We start from the raw sequence: 25,455 nt of genomic DNA on the forward strand, positions 1-25,455 counted from the left end.
ATAATCAAGTCAAAATTAAAACTCACAAGCAATTTAAATACTGAAACGGGGTGTGCTTCCTGTAATCATTCCTATTGACAATAACAAATAAGGAGTCCTTTTCTAATGTACTTTTAAGGTCAGGGTCCTGTGCAAATTGTGGATGCACATATTAAACATGGCCACAGTTTCAGAGGATGAGATTAGCGTATGTACGAGTAATCCCTCATAACCAAGAGCTCAGGCTTCACACGCTTATGTGAGTAAAACAGAACAATAATATGATCACATCGCTTTGGCTGCGAGCCTCCCAATCTCCTGTTTTTGGGAAGCAGACAATCAGAGGAAAGTTGCCTGAAGGGAGAGGGACTAAAACTGCCTGCTTAACACAAAGGACGACGTGAGGAGCTGCACCAAGACAAACAGGGTTACTCTAGTAGCCTGATTTCCAAGAATAAACACATGGAGCTGGAAATAAGAATGTGTCCTCTTTAGAGTATTTTATTTGGAAGTGATTTCTCTCTTCATACCTTCAGTGACCATCACTTCCAGAGGGTACTAGAACCACAAAGACAAATGACATTACTAATGGCTGTATTGCAATAATAATAACAGCTTGTTAATGGACAGAATGTCTGGGTTGGTTTGAGAGCTCTGTTTGGAATATGCGCTGCTGTCCCACGTTCCTGTCGTGTTCGGGTCAAATCTGACTGATTTACAAATTTAAAAACTCATAAATATTGTGTTTTACATCCGGTTTACCTCAAGGCCTTATGACTCCTCCACACTCTGCACTTGAACATATAAAAGTGATGAGCTTTGTTACAAAGTTGATTTGTGGTGTTTGTGGTGTTCTCGGTCTAAAGTGACCACCATAGAAATGAATGAGAATCCACCCCCCACCCCACTTTGACCTCTGACCCCCTGAATGGCCCACTGAATGACCACTGAACTGAACTTGGTGGTGAAAAATATTTCTAATGTTAATTTAAGAGTTGTTAAAAGAGAATTGTAGCCAACCTTTACATGGAGGAAGTGGAAAGGAAGGCTCTTGGCTCTTTCAAAGGAAGAGTACCCAGCCACTGGTACAGATATGTGGACGACACCTGGGTCAAAATCAAGACACAAGAACTGGAATCCTTCACTGCGCACATTAACGCTGTGGATAAAAACATCAAGTTCACTAGGGAAGACACAAAGGACAACTGTTTGCCTTTCCTGGACTGCGTTGTGCACATTGAAGAGAACGGCAAACTCAACATCGAAGTTTACCGGAAGCCCACACACACGGACCAGTACCTCCTCTTTGACTCCCATCACCCTTTGGAACACAAACTTGGAGTAATTAGGACCCTACACCACCGGGCAGAACATGTTCCCTCTAAGCCTGAAGGAAAAAAGAAGGAACACACACATGTAAAGGAAGCACTCAAAACGTGCGGCTATCCTAAATGGGCGTTCTTAAAGTCAGCAAAGAGGCACAGAAAAGAAGACCAGACACCAGCGAGGGAGGATAAGAAGGACAGACGCAACAACATTGTCATCCCCTATGTAGCCGGTGTATCAGAAAAACTTAGGAGAGTTTTCTCCAAGCATGACATCCCGGTGCATTTCAGACCCAGCAACACGCTCAGACAAAAACTGGTTCACCCGAAAGACAAAACGCCAAAACACAGACTTAACAATGTGGTGTATGCTGTACAGTGCAGCGAGGAATGCCCAGACCTCTACATTGGAGAGACCAAACAGCCACTTCACAAGCGCATGGCACAACACAGAAGAGCCACCTCCACAGGACAAGACTCAGCAGTCCATCTGCATCTTAAGGATAAAGGTCACTCTTTCGAGGATGCCAATGTCCACATTTTGGACAGAGAGGACAGATGGTTTGAAAGAGGAGTGAAAGAAGCCATCTATGTCCACTGTGAGCGACCATCTTTGAACAGAGGCGGGGGTTTACGACACCAACTCTCTGCCATCTATAATCCAGTTTTGAGATCCCTTCCCAGACGCCTTAATGCCCACTCACATCCTGGGCCATCTGACCTCAGGAATTCGCATGATAAGGTGGGGCCAGGTTTCACAATGAGCTCACCCGAAACTCTGGCTGATTGGGACCCACACCCAGTTTCACACCTTGGCTCAGGCGATTAGAGGATCATCAGGGGGTCCTTTTGTCCCTCTGTGGGGGGATACTCCCACTAGGTTTATATCTGGGACTCTCCACCATTTGACCTTAGAACTGAAGAAGCTTCTCGGATGAGAGGTGAAACGTCTTCAAGTAACTTAAAGAAGTCCAGACGCTTTTCTTTGCAAGCTCCTTTGATTAAAAGAGAATGGTGACGTGTGACCGGAACACTAAAGTAAGGGGGTGGGGTGCACACAACTGGAGGGTTAATCTGTTATACAATATTACATATCTTTTAGAATAAAAAAACAACAACAAAACAAAACAAATGAAAACTCATAATGAGGATCAGGAAAGGGAGTCTGCATCGGGATCTAGCAATTATATCTGGCCAACAGGCATGTAAACATGCCAAGCTGCTCAGTCTGCATGTGTAACTGCACACGCCATCAAATAGAAGCCAGTGATGAATCAGTACAGTACAAATAACACTGCACTTTCAAAAAATCCTATCCTGTCACCTAGAACACTTGCCAGATCACAGTTTAACACAGTTTGAAACAGTGGAGGAGAACAGGCATGTGCCACAGAGGCACAAGTACAGAATTCCACGTAGTGATCAAAAATAGCAGCCACTATGCAGAGGTGCAGGGGAAGATGGCCTTAAATGATGAAGTAAAGATGGCTGATATTTACAGACCCACTCCCTTAAATGTATTAGAGTCCCAGGCAGGCTGATAGGTTGCAGTCTTTCAAAACATCATATTACTGTCAAGAGATGTGTTTGGGATGAGGTGATGCAATACATGCATAAGAGTGAGCATCTTTTAACTCAAAGATGTTTCTTTAAATTGCTGCCTCTTTTAGCTTAGAACAAAACAGCTTCCACTGGCCTTTCACTCGTTCCACCATCTGTGACTGCCAGACACTCCAGGAGAATTTGCTCTATTTGCACTGAAAGAACAGCAAAGCAGTCCAGAAGGGTTTTTTTTGCCAGAGCTAGACAGGTGGCACACAATGTAAGAGATGCACCATTCTTGCTCTCTTTAAATGCAAAAGAAATTCATGCAGGAAATGTCACATGTGTATTGTCGTTCACAGTGGCAGTTCTACATACGCAGATACATCAAATACACACACACACACCATGCTCATAGTGTGTGAGGTGCTGCAGGGCTCCTAGCAGCATATTGTGTAATAGAAAGCCTCTTCAACAAGGCTCCTTTCTTTCTTTCTTTCTTTTTTTTGCAATGTTGGTGTTGATGAGGGCAGCCAGAGCTCTGAATTACTGCTCTGACAGCCTTTTCCTCACTGTCACTATTCATAGACCTCTACAGCCAAACACACACACACACACTCGTGCTCACTACGGTTTTCCATCACTGCTTGAAATACTCATACACTCCCCTCTGATAGACCATCTGTGGCTTTAAAACTGTAATAGGCTGTGTGTGTGTGTGTGTGTGTGTGTGTGTGTGTGTGTGTGTGTGTGTGTGTGTGTGTGTGTGTGTCTGTGTTAATTTACTAAAAACAAAAGCAAAGCTTGCCTTGGAGTAAATCTGCATTAGCCTACAGGTGTGCCAGAAAGGAAAAGAAAAACAAGCAGAGAAAGAAACAAAGGCAAAAATCGAGATCGCTGGTCACTGCTTCATTACCTCACTGCTCTCTGCCTTTTCACCCTCTTTGTTGTACTCTCAACAAAATGCAGTTCATCCGTTTGCCTGTCTAGCACTTCATCCCTTCCTCAGCAATCAACTACATTGCCTTCTGTTATTTACTTCAGACCCAGACCTCCATTTCTTCCTTGGATGTAATCATGAAACCCATGCAATGTTCCATATCTGGTTGAGGTGTCACAAAAATATTCAGGCGACGCATACTTTGATGCACATTTAGCATTAATGGGCTGTATGAATAGCTTTAAGTGAGTCATGGCAATCATTTCCTCATACAAAGAAAACAGAGGAGAACGTGATGTTTTTGCAGTGAATTATGGGAATTTAATTCATGAAAATGCCTTTTATTGTTACCTTTGAAGAGCAACGACACATATTTATAATAAAGCTCTGTCACCTCGTTCCAATTCAGTAGCCTCGGTCTTAACTGAATGCCCATGTTTTCCTGGAGAGCGCATCCATGTTTGACCTCCTGACTTACACTGCAGTAATTCTGCAGTTTAAAGGCAGCAGAGGTTACTAGCCAAGAATCTCATCAATTCAAAGCTTTACAAGAGTAGCTGATTGGCTTTATTTTGAACACTAAGCTAAAATTATCTAAGCTGGAGGGTGAATGCTAACCTTTTTCCACTTGATGAGCGTTAACGTTGGGTTCCTAATTGCATGGCAGGATGCTGTAAACAGACCAAACTCCAGTCAGGAGAACAGCTGAGATAATTCATCCATAATACGAAGTTAGCCATTAATATACTGCTGCATGGGCTGGGCTGTAGATACATCATAAGGTTTTAAAAACTGAGCTTTAAAATGTGCTGCAGATGAATAGTGGTAATAAAACACAGAGAGGCCGACAGTGATCACTGACTTTTTTTTAGGGGCTTGTTCAGGATAAACAGAACAAGATACAAAGCATTAAAATATGTTAAAAAGAAAACAGCCTTAATAAATCCAGAGTAGTTTGGAAGCAGGGTTCATACGTCATCACTTAAAGACCGGATAGCTTTAAGTAAAACAACTAGTATATAATAACGAATAAAGACAAGATTCTAATTGAGAGGAATTTGGAGAATAACATAAATTTTCTGTTTTTGTAAAAAACACATTATGACATTTTGCACCTACTTTGCCCACCTCGTCAGTGCTTTATGAACAGACATGTTTCTCACATTCTCTCAGCTTGGTGCTTCTCTTTTCCTAAGTCCTTCAATTTTTTTCTATACCTCATGAAGGTTTTTATGGAGGTCATAGTAAAGTGACTATGAAAAGATGGTAGAAGATTATAATAAATATTTTTTGACTCTTTAAGTCTCTGTATCAGTATTCTTGTATTCCCCTGCTTTCACCTCCTGTTTCGTTTCGGTATTTGCTTTTCTTACGTGTCATCTGTTGCTTTACTTTCTGTCTTTGTCTACCAGGACAGACTGGTAGACAAAGTCCACTACTGAAAAACACAATTTGGGGCTGAGTGAGGTCAATCTATGTTTAACCCTCCGTTTTCAGTATTATGAAGGTGGTTCACATCTTTTTGGGGGTACATCACCATGATAACTCATGCTGTAGCTCTGGAGCAGGTTATTTTAAAGATTAGAGATCAGCAGGTTTGAGATCACAGCCTAATCAATCAATTCTCTGGAAAATACTCACACTATTCCTGGAAGACACTAATTGTTTTTTTTAAGGGCGTCTAAAATATTTGTTGTTGCTCCAGATCATCTATAACTTGCCTTATAGTACAGGCTTTAAAGTGGACATGAAACACTGAATGTATCTTCCTGTTAAAAGGGAGTTTTTCCTTCCCACTGTTGCCAAAGCACTCGCTCATAGGGGGCCATATAAGTGTTGGGGTTTTCTCTGCTTCCCTTGTCTTATTGTAGGGTGTTTACCTTACAACACAGAGCGCCTTGAGATAACTGTTGTTGTTATTTGGCGCTACATAAATAAAATTGAATTGAAATTGAATCAAAACAACCTGCCTGCTTCATCAACATCAGCAACTTTATTTAACAGGCTCTTCTCTTGTTTTCTCCTGTTTGTTATTGATTCCTGCTGACAACTTTTTATATTTTATTCCTGCACAGTTGGTGTGCAGCACCCACAATTTTCGTTGAACATGCACAATGACAATAAAGGGCTAAATATGTGGATTTTCTTAAACCTGGACATAACTGTCCCTATAAAAGTTAAACTGTGCTTTTAAAGGCTGAAGATCAGATTTACTAAAACTATTTGATAAACAAATGTTTTGCTGTCATTTTTACTGCTTTTCAGCTTCAACTTGGGTGCCTTCCATATAGGGCTGCCACAAACGATTATTTTGATAGTCGACTAGTCACCGATTATTTTTGCGATTAGTCGACTAATCAGATCATGCATCCATTGGACGTAAAACATATAGATTATTGCACCAGCAGCATCTGCTCTTATATAACTATCATTAGCTTACAGCTTTAAGTGTTTAAGGTATGTGCTAACTAAAAATAAAGAGAAGATGATAGTTTATTAAATTTTAATGAAATTTGCAGATTGTTTCGGTGAAGTTTAATAAACTCCTTGCTATCTAAAATATAACGGGACACCGGAGTATATTCTCCAGCATCTCACACTTCTGATAATCAGCTGTCTCCTTGACATTTATTCAGCTGTGTAAAAACTATAACTTTAATCTCAGCCAAACAGATTTACTCAGGAACAAATTAAATACTAAAAAAAAGCCAAACAATAACATTTTTAAGTTATCAAGTGACTTATATATATTTAACCTGAGTAGCGAAAGACGGCGGTGGGTTTAAAAACGATTTGCCGGGAGTCCGGTGTTCTCACGGCTCTAGTGAGCCTTGCCCCCGGCTAGCTATCGAGCTAGTGGGTAACAGACGTCTCCGAAAACGTCGGAGCGCTTTTGAAAATATGTGGTGTCTTGATAAACTGAGCAGATATTTGAGGTTTACACAGCTACATTCTCGCCTGAAAATATGTTAAACGTTTATTTTGTGACCCAGAAAGAATAATAAGAGTAATATTAAAACTAACTAGCTGCCGCCATTGTTGTAAACTGAGCTGGGCTGCGCTATGAATTCTGGGACAGAGCTACTTCTTCTTCTTCGGGGTTTAACGTCAGCTGGCATCCTTGTACATGCAGTGCTGCCCTCTTCTGTTTCAGTCCGTTATTACACTCTTAAATCCTACTACTTATTCCTGCGTCTTTTGTGATCTTACAAAGCTTCAAATGATGCGTCGACTATTAAATCAGTCGTCGACGATTTTGATAGTCGATGTAATCGTGACTAGTCGACTAATCTTCCATATCTGTTTTATTAAGAAAGCAGCTCATTATGCAGTCAGGTCCTGGACCGAGCTTAACGCATCACTCCGCCAGAGCTCAACTGCCATAGTTCAGAGGTGGAATTTCTATGAGATGCTATACTCAGAAAATCAAAAATAACGAAACAAACTTGGTTTGATTTCGCCTGAGAAAATTGTTTACTCCAAGAATTACAAGAGACTATAATACATTTTAGCTTTTAGGTACTTTCATGTTATTACTATTATGTGGGGAAAACAGTTTTAATGGGAAACAAAAATAACTCAGAGAAATCTTTTTCTCTCCTTGGTCTATCCCCCTTTCACTCCCCACCACATTACTTTGAGTTTTCCAAGTAAAAAATATCTCATAACTGCATTTTTCAGACTCAGGCAGAGGTGAATGAGAGACAGAGGACAGGACGAGGAGAGAAAGTGTGTTTGTGTGAAAGGGAGAGCGAGCGCAAGAAGCTGCGGATAACACAAATCCTCCCCCTCCTACAAGGCTGTAATCGCATTTTTATAATTGACATATGCACAGATAGGCGAGCGCGCCCCGATGCCGGTTAATAGCTGCCCAAATCAGCAGGCTGCCGGCTTCCTCTTTCTTCATGGGCCCGACTAATCACAGCTGTAAAGCAATATCCGCCTGCCGAATCCAAAATTCATTCCTCAGTATGTCTGTGTGCATGTGTAAAAATCAGGGGATGTGTACTGACTGTGAAAACTGTGTTATTGTGTGTATGGCTCATATGTATAGGAGAGGAACGGAAATGAGCCGACGTGTGAGAGGTGGGGCTGCATGTTAGTTTGTGGGGTTTTCTCCCGGGAGTCTGAACCTGTTTATAGAAGACTGATGTGAGTGAGGAAGCATATGATAATATATATACTCATTATAGATCTAGAAGTGTGCAATAACAGGTAATGTCACAAGGTCATCTAAATCCCATGTGTTTCTGTTTGAGGCTGGAACATTCGTAGGACATTAGTTTTGCAGATTTGTCGCTGACAAAGAAACAAACGCCGTGACTCAATCATCACCAAACCCTTCAATTAGCCCATTAGAGCAGGGCGATATGACCAAAAATATTTATCACGATATACATTTGAAAATTTGCGATAACGATATGACTGATGATATAATTGATACTAGACAAACTACTTTACAACTCCACAACTTTATCAGTGCCAAAAAAAACCCCAAAACATCAATGTATATCCACCTAAACAAGCAGCTGTTTTTCATCCGCATTAAAGTTATATAAAAATTTAACAGTGCAAATTCCTTGCTGACAGTTTAACCAAAAGGCATTTCCAGTGGAAATTGGCCGACATATCCTCAGCATAACCATGTATAATATCCACAAAACTTAAAAAGAGGTTATACACACACAATACGGTAATATTATGTTGAAGCACAGTACGTATCACTCCGCGAGGCTCCTGACTACGATAGCCGTAATGCTCCGACAATCCATCAAGCGGTGCGGCTTCGTAGCTTAGCAAAGTCGTACTAAAAAATTTGACAGATTTTCGAGCGCCGTGTACATAAAATCGTTTCGAGGTCAGTAAACACAACCAGAATTCATACATAAGGCACACGGTATTATAAGGGGCACTGTCGATTTTCAGAAAAATCAAAGGATTGATTTTAAGTGTGCCGTATTTTCCAAAAAACACGGTAATAACGACGGCCCGCTAGCATGCTCTACCAAAAATAGTGCTTTGTTGTGTATCTGACGGACGAAAGCCAAACCAGTTCCACACCACTGAAGTTGCAGCATTTTTACAAACCAGTTCTGGTTCATCCGTTTCATTCAACGATCCACTTTCACCCTCCTCATTCTCCGTCGCTGCCATGCTTTTTTCGCCATGTGCGTATGAAAACAAAGGCACTGCGCGTTTAACCCATATTCTATCGCAATATTTCATTTTCTTATCGTTGCCCAACATTATAGCGGTATTACAGTGAACGGTATGATATGGCCCAGCCCTATAACCCATGTTTCCATTTTTCAAGCGTCAGTGTTCCTTCTCTTCCTCCTCAACTCAAACATATTCTCCTGATCTGCAGCCCTGACTTCTGTTCAGGGCTTCAGTTCAAGCTTATTTATTCCTGATATTGTTGCAATTACATATTGTCAGCAGACAGATGAACTTGCTGTCTCCGGACAGCTGACAACAAGACAGTGAAGCAATAACAGCTGGTTACAAGCTAATATTATGTTAGCTAGCTAATTTTAGGCTTGAGAGTCCTAAGAATCACGCTTTCCCTCAGACAAACAGTTTGACTACATCATATGAATTCATCCAACAATGTTAGATTCACTTCAGGGAAAACAGCAGCTAATAGAGGCTAGAAGCAGCTAGGGTGGGGAAGAAGCAGAGCTAACTAAAAGAAAAGTTCAGGATACTCTTAACAAGTCAGCTCAGCATGGCTGTGATCAGATAGAAGTGAGTTTTCATCAAATCATATCAGACTCATTTCACAGTTTAACAACTTCTTTCAAGATGCCTAAACAGATGCGGACACATACTGACACATATTCACTTCGTAGTCAGGATTATGCACTTTAATTCGGCGGGCAAAGAAAACAGAATTCAGTTAATGCCAATCTGCAATCTACTGACATAAAGCGGTGAGATTTTACACATTGTATCTTTAAGTTCTACTTTCACTGGCATGATTCACTGATTGGTTAGGTCAACGTGCTCTAACTCCAGGATGTCAAATCTGGTGTTCTCTTGATCTCCAAATGACGCACATGTCCTTTGGCATCTGTCTTAAAGCATTGGCAGCAGCAATACGTAATGGAAAAGCTACAATGTCCCCATTAAGAGGTTGAACTTCTATGAAACGCACACACACAAATTTGAAACCTTCTGTCAGCACAAGCTAGAAATGCACAACCCTGACTCAATGGGTCTGTGCAGAGCTAATCTCTGTGCAGGCAGGTAGTTGCTCGCTGTCTTAGTTGTTAGATGCTTCAGGACCATCTTTACTGGGAACACAACGCAATAAACTTCATAAAGAAGTCATCACACCCTGCGCACTCTCTCTTTGAATATCTGCCCTCTGGCAGACGATACAGGACATTAAAAAACACACCGCTAGACTTTTGAACAGTTTTCACACAAAGACCATCACCACTTTAAAGGCTGCTGTGAGCTCACCTAAACAATGACTTAAGAATTACATTCACTTTATGTTCACAGCACATGTTAGCACACTGAAATTACAGACTGTGAGAAAAGTTTATTTTGTTCCATTTTTTTCTTTTCTCATTTATTCTGTTATTACTTTTACTCTTTTATACTTTTCAAGGAGAACCATTTTTAAGACGTTGTGCAAGAAGCTTCACGTCTGTTGTACTGTGACAAATAAAGTAACCTTGAACTGTGAACAAAGGAAAGAGTGAAACACAATATAAATAATATCAAATGGAGTGGGAATCTTTGGACGTGTGTTACAGTGAGTCAGTGCCTTTAGTAAAACTTCAACAGTAACTCAAAGGTCAAACAGAGAAAAACAAAAACAGTGTCAGTTTTGATACTGTACTAAGGCAGACCATTAGTTTCAGCTATTAACATCAAAATGAGCTGCGCCTTTAGCTATAAAAGCAGCAAATACACATCAACTTTAACTGCCATTTCAAACATTACCAGCTGGTCTTCTATTGGTTATAATAGGAATATAATTACTTTTTAGGCCTTTGCATATTATGGGGAAATTTTATTGGGAAAAATATTCAATAACCTCAGTGTTATTCACTGTTCTGTTGATTTGCCTAAATATTTGCAGATACATAGAGTGGTGCTGCGGAAGGTTGACACATCCAGCTTAAGCAATTTTATTTTTGCTTCTTGAATTTGCTTGTTTCACTCACAGATGACCTACTTTCTTCCATCCGTCCATCTTTCTGCTACATTAGAGTCACGGTTGGGCCGGAACCAATCAAAGCTGTCAAAGGACAAGAGAAGGGGAACAGTCCGGACAATTCACCAGTCTATCTCAGGACTAACCGAGAGACACACAGACATGGAGAACATACAGACTGTATCTGATGTCCTGGCAAGGCCTGAGAGCAGACTATTTAACTTAAGGCATTAAAACTAACTTGGTTAAGGTAAGGTCATGTAGTAGTTAGGGTATAGTTAAAAATAACTATAGGTGATAATACCCTGCTCGTGCAGATGACCTACTGCCTTGTTTTCTGGGAGAAAAAAAAGTCTCCAATTACAAGCAAACCTTCACTCCAAAAGCAGACTCAATTATTGCCCACATACTGTGAGGTAACGGCATTTTTCTTTAAATGTTGCAGACAACATCAGTGAACATGTCTGAGACAAACAGAACATTTCTTGGTAGAAAAAAACCCCAAGTTTTAATTAAATCTGAAGAGAGAACTATGAAAAACATGTTAATATAAAAAAGATCCATCTTCTGAACAGAAAACTGTTACAGCAACAAAACACAACTGTTGAAATAATAGTCAAAAAAGAGAGTCTAGTGCCGTAGGCAGAGGGCCATGGGACAGCAGCCTGTTTGGTTCAAACACCCAGTGTCCAACACTCACTTGTAGTCTATGAAGTATTCAAAGCCCTTGAAAGATATCGCAGCTGATTCTTATCATTATTTAATCTGCCAAACAGCATTAAAAAGTACAACAGTAATACAGCTAACATCAATGCTATAGTACAAAAAGCAACCTTATTGAAATCAGTACATTTTTTGAGACAAAATGAGTTTGTCCAACACATCCGTGACGTGACGTATGTGGGTGTATGTGCTTCTATAGTGCTTTTCAAGACAAGACAGCAGTTACAATGTGCTTTAGAGGCATAAATAAAAAAACTTTTTTTTTTTTTTTTGCAGGTTTAAGTAGTGTCTTAAAGGATGAAACAGAGTCCAGAGTCAAGGGAGCAAAGAGCCCTGAAGTTTGGACTGCACAATTCCCCTTATTATCAGATGGTTGCATGGGATAACAAGAACACCTTTATCTATCGACCTAAGGATCCGACTTAGCCCCCACAAAATAAGTGGGGGCTTCACCTCATAGGGAATAAAGGTCAAAAACAAGGTTTTAAACTGACCCTAACTCTGACCTGGGAAGCCAGTGCAGACGATTAGTAGATGCCCCGCTCGACCTCCTGAGCTACAGCCGCCACCTATTATGAATGAGAGTTAAAAGCCTTAAAGCAACATTCTGGACAAATAGAGGAGATTAACAGACATTTTAGACAGACAAGAAAATAGACTATTACAAAAATCCAAGCAGAATGAGATAAAGGCAAGACTGAGCACCTGCAGTTCATGTTTTGAGACAACAGTCCTGAGTTTAGCAATTCTTTCTTAAATGGAAAAAGGAAGAGACTTGATTTGGGCATTAAAAGTACAAAAAAAAAAAAAAAAATCCAAATTGAACCAAAGATTCTATACATTAGCTTTTACAGTAAATGTGAAAGACCCCAGACATCGTCTAATTTAGGGAATAATGGTGTGTGAAGTGATAAGTAGAGATTTTGTGTTGTCTGTGTTAAGCTGGGAAAGGTTATTTGCAATCCAACCATCGACTGCATTAAATCAATCAATTCATTGTTAATAATTTATCCAATTTGTAAGGTTTAAATGAGAGGTACAGTTAAAGGTTGTCAGTGCACAAATGATAAGAAATGGTTTTAAAACTACTAATGAAATGAAAATAACAAGAAACCTCAACCAGATCCTGGAACGCAACACGATGCAGCCACATCTGACCAAAGATTGACCACTGAGACTAAAAGTGTTCTATCAGCAAGCAATGACGTGAACCACTCCAAGAGATGGACCTACTATGTGGTGTTAAGATTTATTGATCCACAATGCTTGATAATTAGATCATTAATACTTATACATTGACAATTTTTAAAACTAAATTATACAGTCTAAAGTCTATATGAGTCTATATGAGTAGCACTTGGTGGCTGTTCAGTTATATATGGTATGTATGCAGACTGAAAGAAAAACCTACAGATACAACTCAGCATAGCACTGTATGCATTATTTTAGCGAAAAAGAAACTAAAAACATGAGATAAAAATGCCAAACAAAACTGAGTCCTGTTTACTTTCAATATGTTGCATCAAGGTAACAAAATATACTGTAAGCAGTATAGTGATGTACCGGGAAGAAAAGGAGCGTAAACCACAGCAGGAAAGAGACCTTTGTAGGATGAAGAGGAAGGATAAATAGAAACAGTGCTGTGTGCAGATTCAAGGAAAATATATTCTTGTGAGTGAATGAATGGTGAGCACCTGCGGAAAGAGAAGAAAATGGAAGTACAGTGGTGATGGGACTCATACGGAGGGGATAATAGAGCATAAAATCAGTTGGGGGAAAAAGGTCTAAGGTGTAGGCAAACAGAGGGCAAACTGTGGTTGGTGCGGAAGCGGGAATACAGTGTAGACAAGAAACTAAAATAAGACTGCACCACTTGTATAACACTTATTGACTTATATCTTATGTAAATCTCACACACTGAGTCAATGACTGTTTCAGTTACAGATAAATACGACAGCTACAGTGTGTCAAATAACTGACTCATGTAGCTTTCACTGCTCTGTTAATGGCTTTCATTAATTGCATTTGTACAGAAAATAAATTCTTAAATTTACAGAGTAGCATTACACAGTGCCACCAGTCTCCAGGAATGTCACTGGGACATTGTTTTCTGGAATAATGAATATGTTGTTCATGTCTTCTCTATTAACTATTTAATTAGAGATGCTATTCAAGAAAAAAAACTGAGACTATTAAGGAAACTAGAAAACCATCAATCCTGTTGGTCCTGGCTGATGAACAAAGGCAGACATCTTTTAACTTTGTCTGACTGTCAGCTTTAAATTAACAGTTGCGATCAGATGTGGGGTTGGGTGTAGCTGTATGGATAACCTGCACAGCTACTCGAGGCTTTTGAGGAAATAATCAGCTCAAGTAATTTGGGTCAACTGGCCCTGGGAGGGGGCCTTGAGGCTTCCTAATACATCAGATATATTGGGGCAGAGTGAGAGCATAACCTTCAAGATGAAGTCTGCGATCCTGGTTGGGTAGAGAGATAACATGGAGGTCACCCTGTTTGCATGTTCCCTTATAAATGAGAGAAAGTCTGTAAAGGATAAAGCAGCACTGACTTTGGCAATGTCATCCTAAAGAACATCAAAGTAATTTTCTCCAAATACCAACGCAAAGCAACGTTATTAACACCACACTAAACTACATGTAACATATAAAACATCCAGTTTTTCACAATACATGTGTATGCCTTGAAAAAATAGTCAATATTCAAAAATAATTTCAAAGCCATTTCTTGGCCGTGGAGTAAATGCCTGATTAATAGGCAGAAAGCTAACATCATTAGCTTACATTAGACTGGATAAACACACTGTTTATCACTGTTGCTCTTACATTTTTGGTTCTGTAAAAGACTAAATAAAGACACATCCCTCCAAACTACACAAGCACCAACTACAAATCCACCACCTGCCTTCTTAGTTTTGCTTCAACTGGGAAGTAAAGACACAGATGGCATCTAACCATTAAACTCCAGCAATCTTGACTGCATTTGTGTCTTCTGTGTATGCTATTTTATGCATACACAGAAGACACGACGAATCCATGCAGAGCAGAATCCGGCGAATACTCAGTGAGCATATCTAAAATGCAGTTTTAGATAGATAAAATTGAATTGTTATTATTTAAGCCAGACTTATCAATAATTACATTTTTCTTATCATAATTACATTACTTGACAGAAATAAATTTTTATTTCCAAAGCAATGTGTGAACAGATATCTACAGTGTACATTTGAAGTAGCAAGGATGAAATTGAATTTTAGATAATTGATTTTTATAATAGTGGCTGTAAAGTTGTCAATTATTATTAATTCAAACTCCAACTAGTCAAAACCAAATAATAGACATAAGGATATGAGGAAGAAGGTTGTAAAGAGTTCAGGAAGAAGTTGAGACAAGCTTCAGGTCGTAGGGAAGAGTTGCTAGTTGTCTGGGAAAGTACAACTAAAACGAGGGAGAATACAGGGAAGGTATGTTGTGTATCCTCTGAACAGAGGAAAGAAGACAAGGACACTAAATGGAGGAATGAGGAAGTACAGAGAAAAAATTTAAGGAAAATGAAAAAGTGCGATTGTCATGGAGAAGAAGAAATTAGACAGGAGTACCAGGATGCTAGGCGTAGGGCAAAGAGGGACCTTCAATGAGTTGTATGTGAGGCTTGACACTAAGGAACGAGAAAAAGACATTTACTGAACATTTACTAAACAGAGAGAGAAATTGGAAAGGATGCGCAGCGGTTCAGGACAATTAAGGACAGAGACAGAAAGGTACTAAATAATCTCTAAGAAGATTACTAAGGAGGAAGTGAGGGCAGCCTATGAAGAGGATGAAGAGTGGAAAAGCAGGTGGTGCATATGTAAGACAAGGAGATGTCTAGGAGAGACAGCAGTGGACCTTTTAACCAGATTGTTAATACAACCCTGGAGAGCGAGAGGACGCCTGAGGAATTGAGAAGAAGTGTACTGGTAGTGATGAAGGGTGATGTGCAGAGAGGTAAAGTTGATATGGGAGAGAGGTTGACGCTAGCTTAAGAAGAGAGGTGACGATCAGTGAGCAGCAGTATGGCTTCATGCTGAGAAAGAGCACTATAGATGTGATGTTTGCTGAGAGAGTGTTGATGGAGGAGTGCAGAGAAGGTCTGGCGTGTCTCTAAAGACACATTCGAGAGAAAGCAACGAGAGGAACTGTGGTACTGCATGAGGAAGTCAGGAGCGGCAGAAAAGTATGTGACGTGTATGATGAGAGTGAGATAGTGGTGAAATGTGTGGTAGGAGTGACATATGGGTTTAAGGTGGGGTGGGGTTGCATCAGAGACGGGCTCTGAGCCCCTTCATGTTTGCAGTAATAACAGACAGGCTGACAGACGAGGTTAGGCAGAAGTCTCCATGGATTATGATGTTTGCACGGCCGACTTTGTGCTACCTTTCTCTCAGCTATCGTCACTTTAAGTTACCGAATATCATTCTGTTCTCTGATCTGATTGGATAGTTAGTTACAGCTGTTGTCAGAGCAGATAATGTCCTAGAGGGGTTAATGATAAAAACGAAACTGTTGATATCTGCAGCTGTTACTGCAGCATTCGATGTCTTCTAAACACAATCGTGAAAAAAAACTATGTGAAAAAAAATAATAAAGAAAATATTTTGCAATATCTGCCAATTCAAGCACTTTCCAGAGTCTAGATATTTTCTGCATCAGGAATAGAAAGCAGAGACAGATTCAGGCTCAGCAACGACAAAATGGGAACCAAGGAAGAAACGCCTGCTCCTCTGTTTAAAGAAGCAAGGCAAACAAAAGTAAACACAATATGTGGTGACTGTTTGACAGCCGGGTTAAGGCAGGAATTCACTTCTTCCTAAAACACTTGATGAAATGTAAAAACTTCTATAGCTCTCTAACTGCTACATTACTGCTAATATCATTATTTTTGTGAGCCCCTTACATATATGGACAGATTATACTTTATATAAAGTAGATATTAATCTATAAACTACTGTTATAGCTTTGGCAATATTGTTTATGGAAACTTTGATGCCTATAAAGTATAAAGGCCCACTGAGCTGAAGCTGTTCTCCCAAGTGAGAAACACTGCCAGAAATTGCCTCTAACAAATTTGCAGAAGCTTGATACCAAACTGGGAAATGCAAAAGAAACACTCTCAAGAGCTTGAAAAGAATAAGACAGGACTTATTCGAGGTTTTTTTTTTTTTTTTTCTAAACAGACATTTCACCTCTTATCATCTTGAAAAAAAACCTTAAAGAAGTCGAGTAGCCTTCTATTCAGGCTCCTGAGACTACCACCACCTGGATGCCTGAGGACCTACACAAACACTAATGCTATGTTTACTTTACATCAGCTCATTAATGGTCTTCATGTCCTCTCTGACACCTTTCTTCCTGTTTGACCTGAAGGAGAGCTGCATCCAGTGTTACACTGCTTTACATGCAACCACACCAGAGCTTCACTGACCGAGCAAAAAACCCCAAACTGTGATTCATGAATATATGGAAATAAGCCAACGTGTGAGGCAGAAGCACCAGTGCAGTAGATGGAGTCACAGAGGAGGTGAGCATGGAGGGGAGATTATAGGGCAAGTGGGAGGCTGGTAGTGGCAAAGGGAGAGCTTGCAGTTACAGAAGCCCATAATTGTTCTTCATGCCTGGGTTTCCTGTGAGCCACTGCCTGGTCTTGCCCCAGGAGGCACCGCGGTGTGTGTGTGTGTGTGTGTGTGTGTGTGTGTGTGTGTGTGTGTGTGTGTGTGTGTGTGTGTGTGTGTGTGTGAGAGAGAGAGTGAGGTGTACAATTTGAATCCTAAGAACAGGTCAGAGAGTGAAATCCACCCTGACCGTGATTGACTATGATGGTTCAATGTATGTGTGTTCTGAGGTTACAGTTCATGACATACCTGTGTGTTTACCGTATATTTGACATGTAGCACTGTGCTGCTGCAAGTATGCGTGAATCAGACACTGTCCATTTATATAAATAGACATTATGTGGTTCTGCCTGACAGTGTGAGTCCCATTTCCATGTGAATCAAAGGTCAAAGGTCACACCTGAAAGACGCCTACTGCATTTTAAACTGAACAGTTCCTTGAAAATGTTTAATTCAACACAACTTCCCCATCCTCATGAGAGCAGTCGCTGACAAAGTAGCAGAGGAAAGGAGGAAAAATGAAGTCAAGCATCAACCTCTTTTCCAATTTTCTTTTGTTCTCATTCTGATGAACATCCTGTTTGTTTACCCAGAAAATGAAAATCCCAATATGGCTGCAGACACCCACTGGACAACAGCTTCATCTCTGCTCTTCATCCTTCATTTACTTTATTTTTTTGCTCTCTCCTTGTCCTTAATCATCTTCCCAAGTTTCAATTATTTTGCAGAAATATGTAAAAATGCTCTTAATGATTTGAGAAAAACAGCTCATAAATATTTCATTTCAACATCTCTAACCAATATTGTCATCGTGATTGAAAAGGTAATTATTTTCTTTAAACCCCGGTGAGTATTCATGGAGCATATTTCAGGCTTTTCACAGGCTCAGATCTTTGGGGTTGACTGTGCATGGTGGTACACATGATTTCTTGGTAACGAAAATGTAATGAGACTATTAACTTATTTGAGTTATTATAATTTTGTTTTGTTTTTTTTTTATTAGTTTTTATTTTTATTTTGTTTGAACTTTTTGTTTTTAATTCAGTTTAGTTTCAGTTAGTTTGTGCAGGTTTGTTTTATAACCCTAAGCCAACATCACCATCCTCCTCAGTTTGTGATAACAAATTTGACCTAATTAATACAAACTAAAAGAAAACAGCATTTCTTCTATAATTTAATTTAATTTTTGGTTGTTTTCCAAGTTCACAAAATCTTTTCGGCGAGGTAAATTTTTTTAAAGGTCTAGTTTTGATTGTTTTATTACCTAAAATGTTTTTTCATATCTAGTTTTAGTTATTAGTTTGGTTAACTAAATTAAATTTATGTTTACTATAACCTATAAAGATTTTGAAAAACGGCAAACAACCAAATAGAGTTAAAAGAATTCAGAAGGGGAGATTTTTTTCGACGGCTCCACGAATCTTTCCATTCAGTGATGCGTCTCTTTCTGCAATAGGTGATACTTTGATGTTTGAGCCAAGCCTGCAAGGTACAAAGGTCCTGAGGATGCAAAACAAGCGTGCACCACAGAGTTGACAGTTGATCTGAGGTGTTTGTGCAGACATGTTGTGTTTGGTGGGGCTCTGCATTATGCCCAAACAACTCCGTTCTGATCTCGCCTGTCTAAAAGAAATTGCTCTAGAAAGCTTGTGGTTTGTTCAGATGCAACTCAGCAGACCTAAGCTGTGCTGTCGTGCTCATTTTAGAGTGAGGAGGCTCTCTCCTGGCAACCCTTCCCAACAAGCCATATTCATTAAGTCTTTTTCTAATTTTACTGTCATAGACTTTAACATTTAACATGCTAACCGAGCCATGGAGAGTCAGAGGTGTCGCTCTTGGGTTTTTTGCAATTTGAGCATAACAGGATTTGACCTTGAGGTGAATTTGCTGGGATGTCCAGTCCTGGGAAGTTTGGCACATCCAGGTGCATTAACATGATGCCACAAACCATCAAACTGTCACAACTCTTCTTTTATAGATGTTTTCACACTTACAAATAATCAAGACTATTTGATAAGTAACACATGGCTTCTACTTCAGGGCTTGCAAAATCGCTAGCCTGACGTCCCGGGGCTAGCGATTTTTCAAGTCGGGCTACCAACATCTAACTCAGCCCTGCTGTCATAGGAAGGAGAATATATGTCAATGCTTTTGCATTCTTTCGCAAATGTAGCTGAGTAATTATGCCATTGGCATCGATGAGCCACTGTCAATATGTGACATATTGAAATCGCGTTTGAATTTGCGCTTGTTTTTGGCTTTCACTTTGCGATCGTGCAAACTGTGTATAGGGAGGTGCAGAGGGTGAGAGATTAATTGCGCACCAATTCCTCTGACATCGTCTTATCACTCATTAGCTTACTATTCAAACGTGACAAGTGAAATCTCTGGCAACAAGCTTAAACATGTGATAGAGGTTGATTGCGCAGAGAATCGCTGACCGTTATGTGTGCGTGTGTAAAGACAGATGAATTTACACAGGTATTTTAGTTCTGCAGAGCGAAATAATAAAGGTCAGGGTGAAGAAGGGACAGCCAAAGAAAAGCTTACCACAAAATGGAAAAGTTATGACAAATCAGACTATGAGGCAAAAAGAAAGCGCAGCTTTTTTTGGTTTCATGGACAAACGAATTTCTGTGGCTGGAATATGACGAGCTGTGTTGTGAGTTTCCCTCGATATCTGAGTCGATAAGCGCCTTTGTTACTGGGAATATTATACCTTAATGTATAATATTGTAAAGGAAACAAAACATCAATCAAAAAATTGTTCTCTTTTTTTACTCGGGCTACTTAAATTTATTTTGGGCTACCAAAAACTGAAGAGTACCTGCCCGAAGGGCTACCAGGGATTTTGCGAGCCCTGTATTTACCTTCTTAATTCCTACGGACACACCAAAAGTGTACTTTTTCACTAGTTTTTCACATTGCTGTAAAAACTCTTTTTCACAACTGTACTGCTCATTTTTTGCTAAATGTCTATTATTTATAATAGCTGAATGTGAAGTCAACTTTCCAAAAACTACTAACAATTACATGTGTTTATCAAACATTAAAAGGCTAGAGTGATGAACACACAGCTCACATGAACAGTTCAGACTGTGTAGCTCACATAAACATGTAGCACCTGGTGACAGATCCAGGCTATGAAACTGACGTTTTCAACCTCAAACAGTATTTGTCAGTATTCTGAGTTATGACAGATATCATTAAAATCTGAAAAATGGTCTTTTAAAATGCCAGTTTTTGAGAGACCGGACTAAATCTAAGTACTTTCAATCTTTATTATTCTCTATCAGGCATATCTTTGACCAATATGGTTGTGGTCAGTCACAGATTCAAACAACAGGTAAAAAGTAGTGTTATACATTTTCGTGTCATTCTACATTTGAATTATTTAGTGTCTTTCATCGCCATTAATTAGATACCATCTTAAAGAAGAAAACAACAAATTCAGTGATGGCGTTCGCTTGCGTTCCATCACTCCCAGCTGTTGTCTTCACTGTAGCAGCTCGCCGTTATTGCTCCCTGTCAGACAAACACACACTCTCCTTTGAAGGACACTGGTCAAATTAATTCAATAAAAGAGAGTCTACAGGGTTTGCTTTGATATGATCCTCAGAGAGTGTGTGTCGCCACGTACAAGGCGGATGGTGTGTTTGCTGTGTGTGTTTTCTCTGCAGACTCTGTGTGTTGCAGCCTGCCTGCAGTGATAAGCAGCTGATGAAAGACAGAGAGAGAGTGCATTACCTGAGCCTGCTGTGTGTTGTTGGATGAGGGGAGTGGGTTGGAGACCATTGGTCCAAAGATATCCAGTTCATCACCAATTGGTGCAGCACCCCCTGAGCCCTTCCCACCCCCCTCTGGAGCATCTAAGAGAGAAACAGAGATAGAAAGAGATGTGCAGTATCTCCCAAAAATATTTGACAGAAGCAAACAGATCAAGAATAAAAGCAACTCTAACAACTTCTAAAAACTAATAAAACTTCGGGCTGGATGTCTAAGTGAGGTATATACACAACAATCATGCATATGCTTGTTTTTTGTTTTAAAAATCCTCACATAAATTGGTATTTATAAAGAAAGAATGTGCGGCAACAATCTACATATGCACAGGCTATTTTTAGAGTATGCTGACATTAAATGAACTGTATTAAAATAACAAAATGCCAAAACAAAATGGCATCTTTTTTTAATGAGGACACCACAAGCACACTTGTCAAGTAAAAATTTCACTAAATAGTTTGATATGTGGCACATAATTAACACAAATACACAAAGATATATATATTTGTCTCTAATAGGACAGAAAGCTGCATCCAAGGACAGTTTTCAGTCTGAAACGATTGTGTTTTACTGTTTAGTCTCATGTCCTTTAGCATCTTTGCTTTGAATTAACTGCCTTCTGTAAAAGCATCTTTTGGCTAACATGGTTGACATCATTATCTGGCTGAGACATCCACCTTGCTGCTTGAACTAGGAGTTGCTTGCATTCACACTCTGCAGGTTTTGATGCCATCAGTAAATACAAATTCACCTTAACCAGTAATCTCTGGGTCTCAAAATGAAGCTAATAAGACACAGTTAAAAACTGCAACATGATTTTTAACATTAACAACTTCACAACAGAATTAAGTTGTTTATAGGCTGAAACAAAAACTGGTCTTTTTGCTCATAGTCACATATCCTACTGGCTGTAGGTCAGGTTCTGTTCTTGCCTATTGTTCAAGCTCACCCTCCTGTTATGGTTCTTAACCCTGTTGATGGATTAAGAGGTATAGAAGGCTCTTAACTGGTATCTGCTCCTTTGTGCAAGGAGGAACAGGATACGCACTACCAGAGCTACAAAATGACCTCCAGCAGGCCACTGGTGTGAATGTCTCTAACCAAACAAGCAGAAAGAGACTTCATGAGGGTGGTCTGAGGGCCCGACATCCTCTAACCCAATTGGCATTTGCCATAGAATATCAGAATAAGCAGGTCCACCACTAATGGCTTGTGCTTTTCACGGATGAGAGCAGGTTAACCCTGACCACAAGTGACAGATGTGAAAAGGTCTGCCTGAGCTAGCTCCTTCAGTAGCTAGCTATGTTGCAAAATTATTCTTTGTTTGCCCTGAAAGGGTCTGAAGAAGATGTGGAGAACATTATGCTGTCGGTAAAATTGTTCAGCATGATTGCGTTTGGTGGTCTGGGGTGGCATATCCACGGAGGGATGCAGAGATCTCTCGAGGCTAGGCATCACCACCCTGACTGGCATTGGGTATTGGGACGAAATCCTCAGACCCAACATGACGCCATGCTTGTGCGGTGCATGCTTGTCCTCCTGGTGCACGACAATGGCCAGCCTAATTTGGCAAGAGTATGTTGACAGTTTCTAGAGGCTGAAGGAATTGATACCACTGACTGTGCCCCACACTTGCCTGATCTCAATCCAAAAAGAACACCTCAGGGTCATCATGTTTCGGTCCAGCTGCCAGGTTGTACCTCAGTTGCTGAATTACTACAATGAAAGTCTGGCAGAATGGACTAGCCTGATGCCTCAATTGTTTAATCTGATTTTCAGGGTGTCCTTGAATTCAGCCCTCCGTAGGTTGATACTTTTCATTCCCATCAAACGATCCTTTTGCTCCTAACAAACGATCCAGTCCATATAGATATCTAGCATGAATTTGTTTTCCATGTGCTCTCTAAGTGTTCCTTTAATTTTTCTGAGCAGTGTAGAAACCTCTCACACACTCACACACATTTCCAAATCTCCATTTGAACATGCTCAAGACAACTTTGATAAACACAATCCTTCAGTAGCTAGCTCTGTTGCAAAAATTCTTCTTTTGCCCTTGGAGCACTACTAGAAAATCAATTTCCTGTAAGTGCAAATATTTATGACCTTCTGTTTTTATTAATGTTTAGATAGATTAACAAAAGTATAGCGTACAAATTCATGATCAAAACCAGACTCTGACAATGTTTATCAGCGTTGTGTGTATATGACAATGACTGACTTAGCTTTGACTAGGGCTGCCACGATTAGTCGACTAGTCACGATTACGTCGACTATCAAAATTGTCGACGACTAATTTAATAGTCGACGCGTCGTTTGAAGCTTTGTAAGATCCCAAAAGACGCAGGAATAAGTAGTAGGATTTAAGAGTGTAATAACAGACTGAACAGAAGATGGCAGCACTGCATGTACAAGGATGCCAGCTGCCGTTAAACCCCGAAGAAGAGGAAGCAGTGTCCGGTATCGTCGCTGTGTCCAAATTCAGGAACCGCATCTTCCTGTGCCCGCATTTGTAGGCCAATTACATTACAGCAACACGACAAAGACTGTCCAAATTCGAAGACTCCGACAAATGCAGCCGACAAACGCGCCCTTTATTTCCTCAGATATGAAGGATGGGTCGGGTGTATACTTCGTGGCCCAACCTATCCCAGAATTCATAGCGCGGCCCTGCTTAGTTTCCAACAATGGCGGCAGCTAGTTAGTTTTAATATTACTCTTATTATTCTTTCTGGGTCACAAAATAAATGTTTAACATATTTTCAGGCGAGAATGTAACTGTGTAAACTTCAAATATCTGCTCAGTTTATCAAGACACTACATCTTTTCAAAAGCGCTCCGACGTTTTCGGAGACGTCTGTTATCCACCAGCTCACTAGCCGGGTTCAAGGCTCACGCAAATCGTTTTCAAACTCACTGCAGTCTTTCGCTACTCAGGTTAAACATGATATAAGTCACTTAGATAACTTAAAAATGTTATTGTTTGGCTTTTTTCAGTATTTTATTTGTTCCTGAGTAAATCGGTTTGGCTGAGATTAAAGTTATAGTTTTTACACAGCTGAATAAACGTCAAGCAGACAACTGATTATCAGAAGTGTGAGATGCTCGAGAATTTACTCCAGTGTCCTGTTATATTTTAGATAGCAAGGAGCAGACGGCTGAGTTTAATAAACTCCAACGAAACAATCTGCAAATTTTATTACAATTTAATAAACTATCATATTGTCTTTATTTTTAGTTAGCACATACCTTAAACACTTAAAGCTGTAAGCTAATGATAGTTATATAAGAGCAGATGCTGCTGGTGCAATAAGCTGTATGTTTTACGTCCAATGGACGCATGATCTGATTAGTCGACTAATCGCAAAAATGATCGGTGACTAGTCAACTATCAAAATAATCGTTTGTGGCAGCCCTAGCTGTGACAGGACACCTACTGTACAAACAAAACACAAATCAAGAATGACTCTAGTAAGGTCGAGGGGAAAACAGAACATTTTGAGCTCCAGACACTAAATTGTCTGCATTCTGGTGAAATTTTAATACAAATTTGTACTTTTTCTGAATCAAATTATGTTCGGAGTATTTATGTCTTGGAAAATTTCTTTCATCCCATCTCCCTCTACTCGATCCTTTCCCCTCACCCTCAACCAATCACAGCTAATGGCCATCTCTGCTTTAGCCTGGTTTTGCCAGAGCTTTCTTATTATAGAGTCTCTAACCTAGAGTATAAAGCATCTTATAGCTGCTGTTGTTGTGGAATGATGGAGCTAAGTAAATAAAACTGATTTATACAGATTTAGACATTGGTAAAAATACCACGAAAACTTAAAAAACAACAACAACAACAACAACAACAAAAACCCACCCACTGGCTTGGTCTACATTTCGGGCAGGCGGTTTGAGAGAAGAGTGAAAGAGGTCATCTACGTCCTCTGTGAACGGCCATCTTTGAACAGAGGGGGTGGTATAACACACCAACTGCCTGCCATCTATAATCCAGTTTTGAGATCCCGCCCCAGCACCTCAACCCCCACTCATGTCTTGCAGCAGGTGATATCAATAGGTCACATGATAGGGTGAGGCAAGGTCTCACAATGGTTTCACCCTAAAGCTCTGCTGATAATGACCCACGCCTTTCGTCACACCTTGGCTCATGTGATGAGGCATGTGATCAATAGTGGGTGAACGACCTTAAGGGACAACTCCCACTAAGATTAAAATACAGGAATATACAGCATTTATTTTTAGAACTGAAGAAGGATCTTGGATGAGAGGTGAAACGTCTTCAAGAGACTTAAAGAAGTCCAGTCGCTTTCTTTCCAA

At 39.9% G+C, this 25,455-nt stretch overlaps 1 protein-coding gene across 2 annotated transcripts in view; it reads right to left on the reverse strand.

Annotated features, from left to right (window-relative positions):
* The window catches only part of LOC146374517 (stromal membrane-associated protein 1-like), a 137,885-nt gene that overhangs the window by 16,357 nt on the left and 96,073 nt on the right, over positions 1-25,455 (reverse strand). For both annotated transcript variants that reach the window (XM_084949414.1, XM_084949413.1), the window contains one exon: positions 21,097-21,218. In XM_084949414.1, coding sequence (XP_084805540.1) covers positions 21,097-21,218 — 122 coding nt within the window. The remainder of the gene's footprint in view (positions 1-21,096; positions 21,219-25,455) is intronic.

The sequence above is a fragment of the Perissodus microlepis genome, chromosome 13, assembly GCF_051167445.1.
Source record: "Perissodus microlepis isolate ML-2025 ecotype Zambia chromosome 13, ASM5116744v1, whole genome shotgun sequence".
Taxonomy (NCBI): Eukaryota; Metazoa; Chordata; class Actinopteri; order Cichliformes; family Cichlidae; genus Perissodus; species Perissodus microlepis.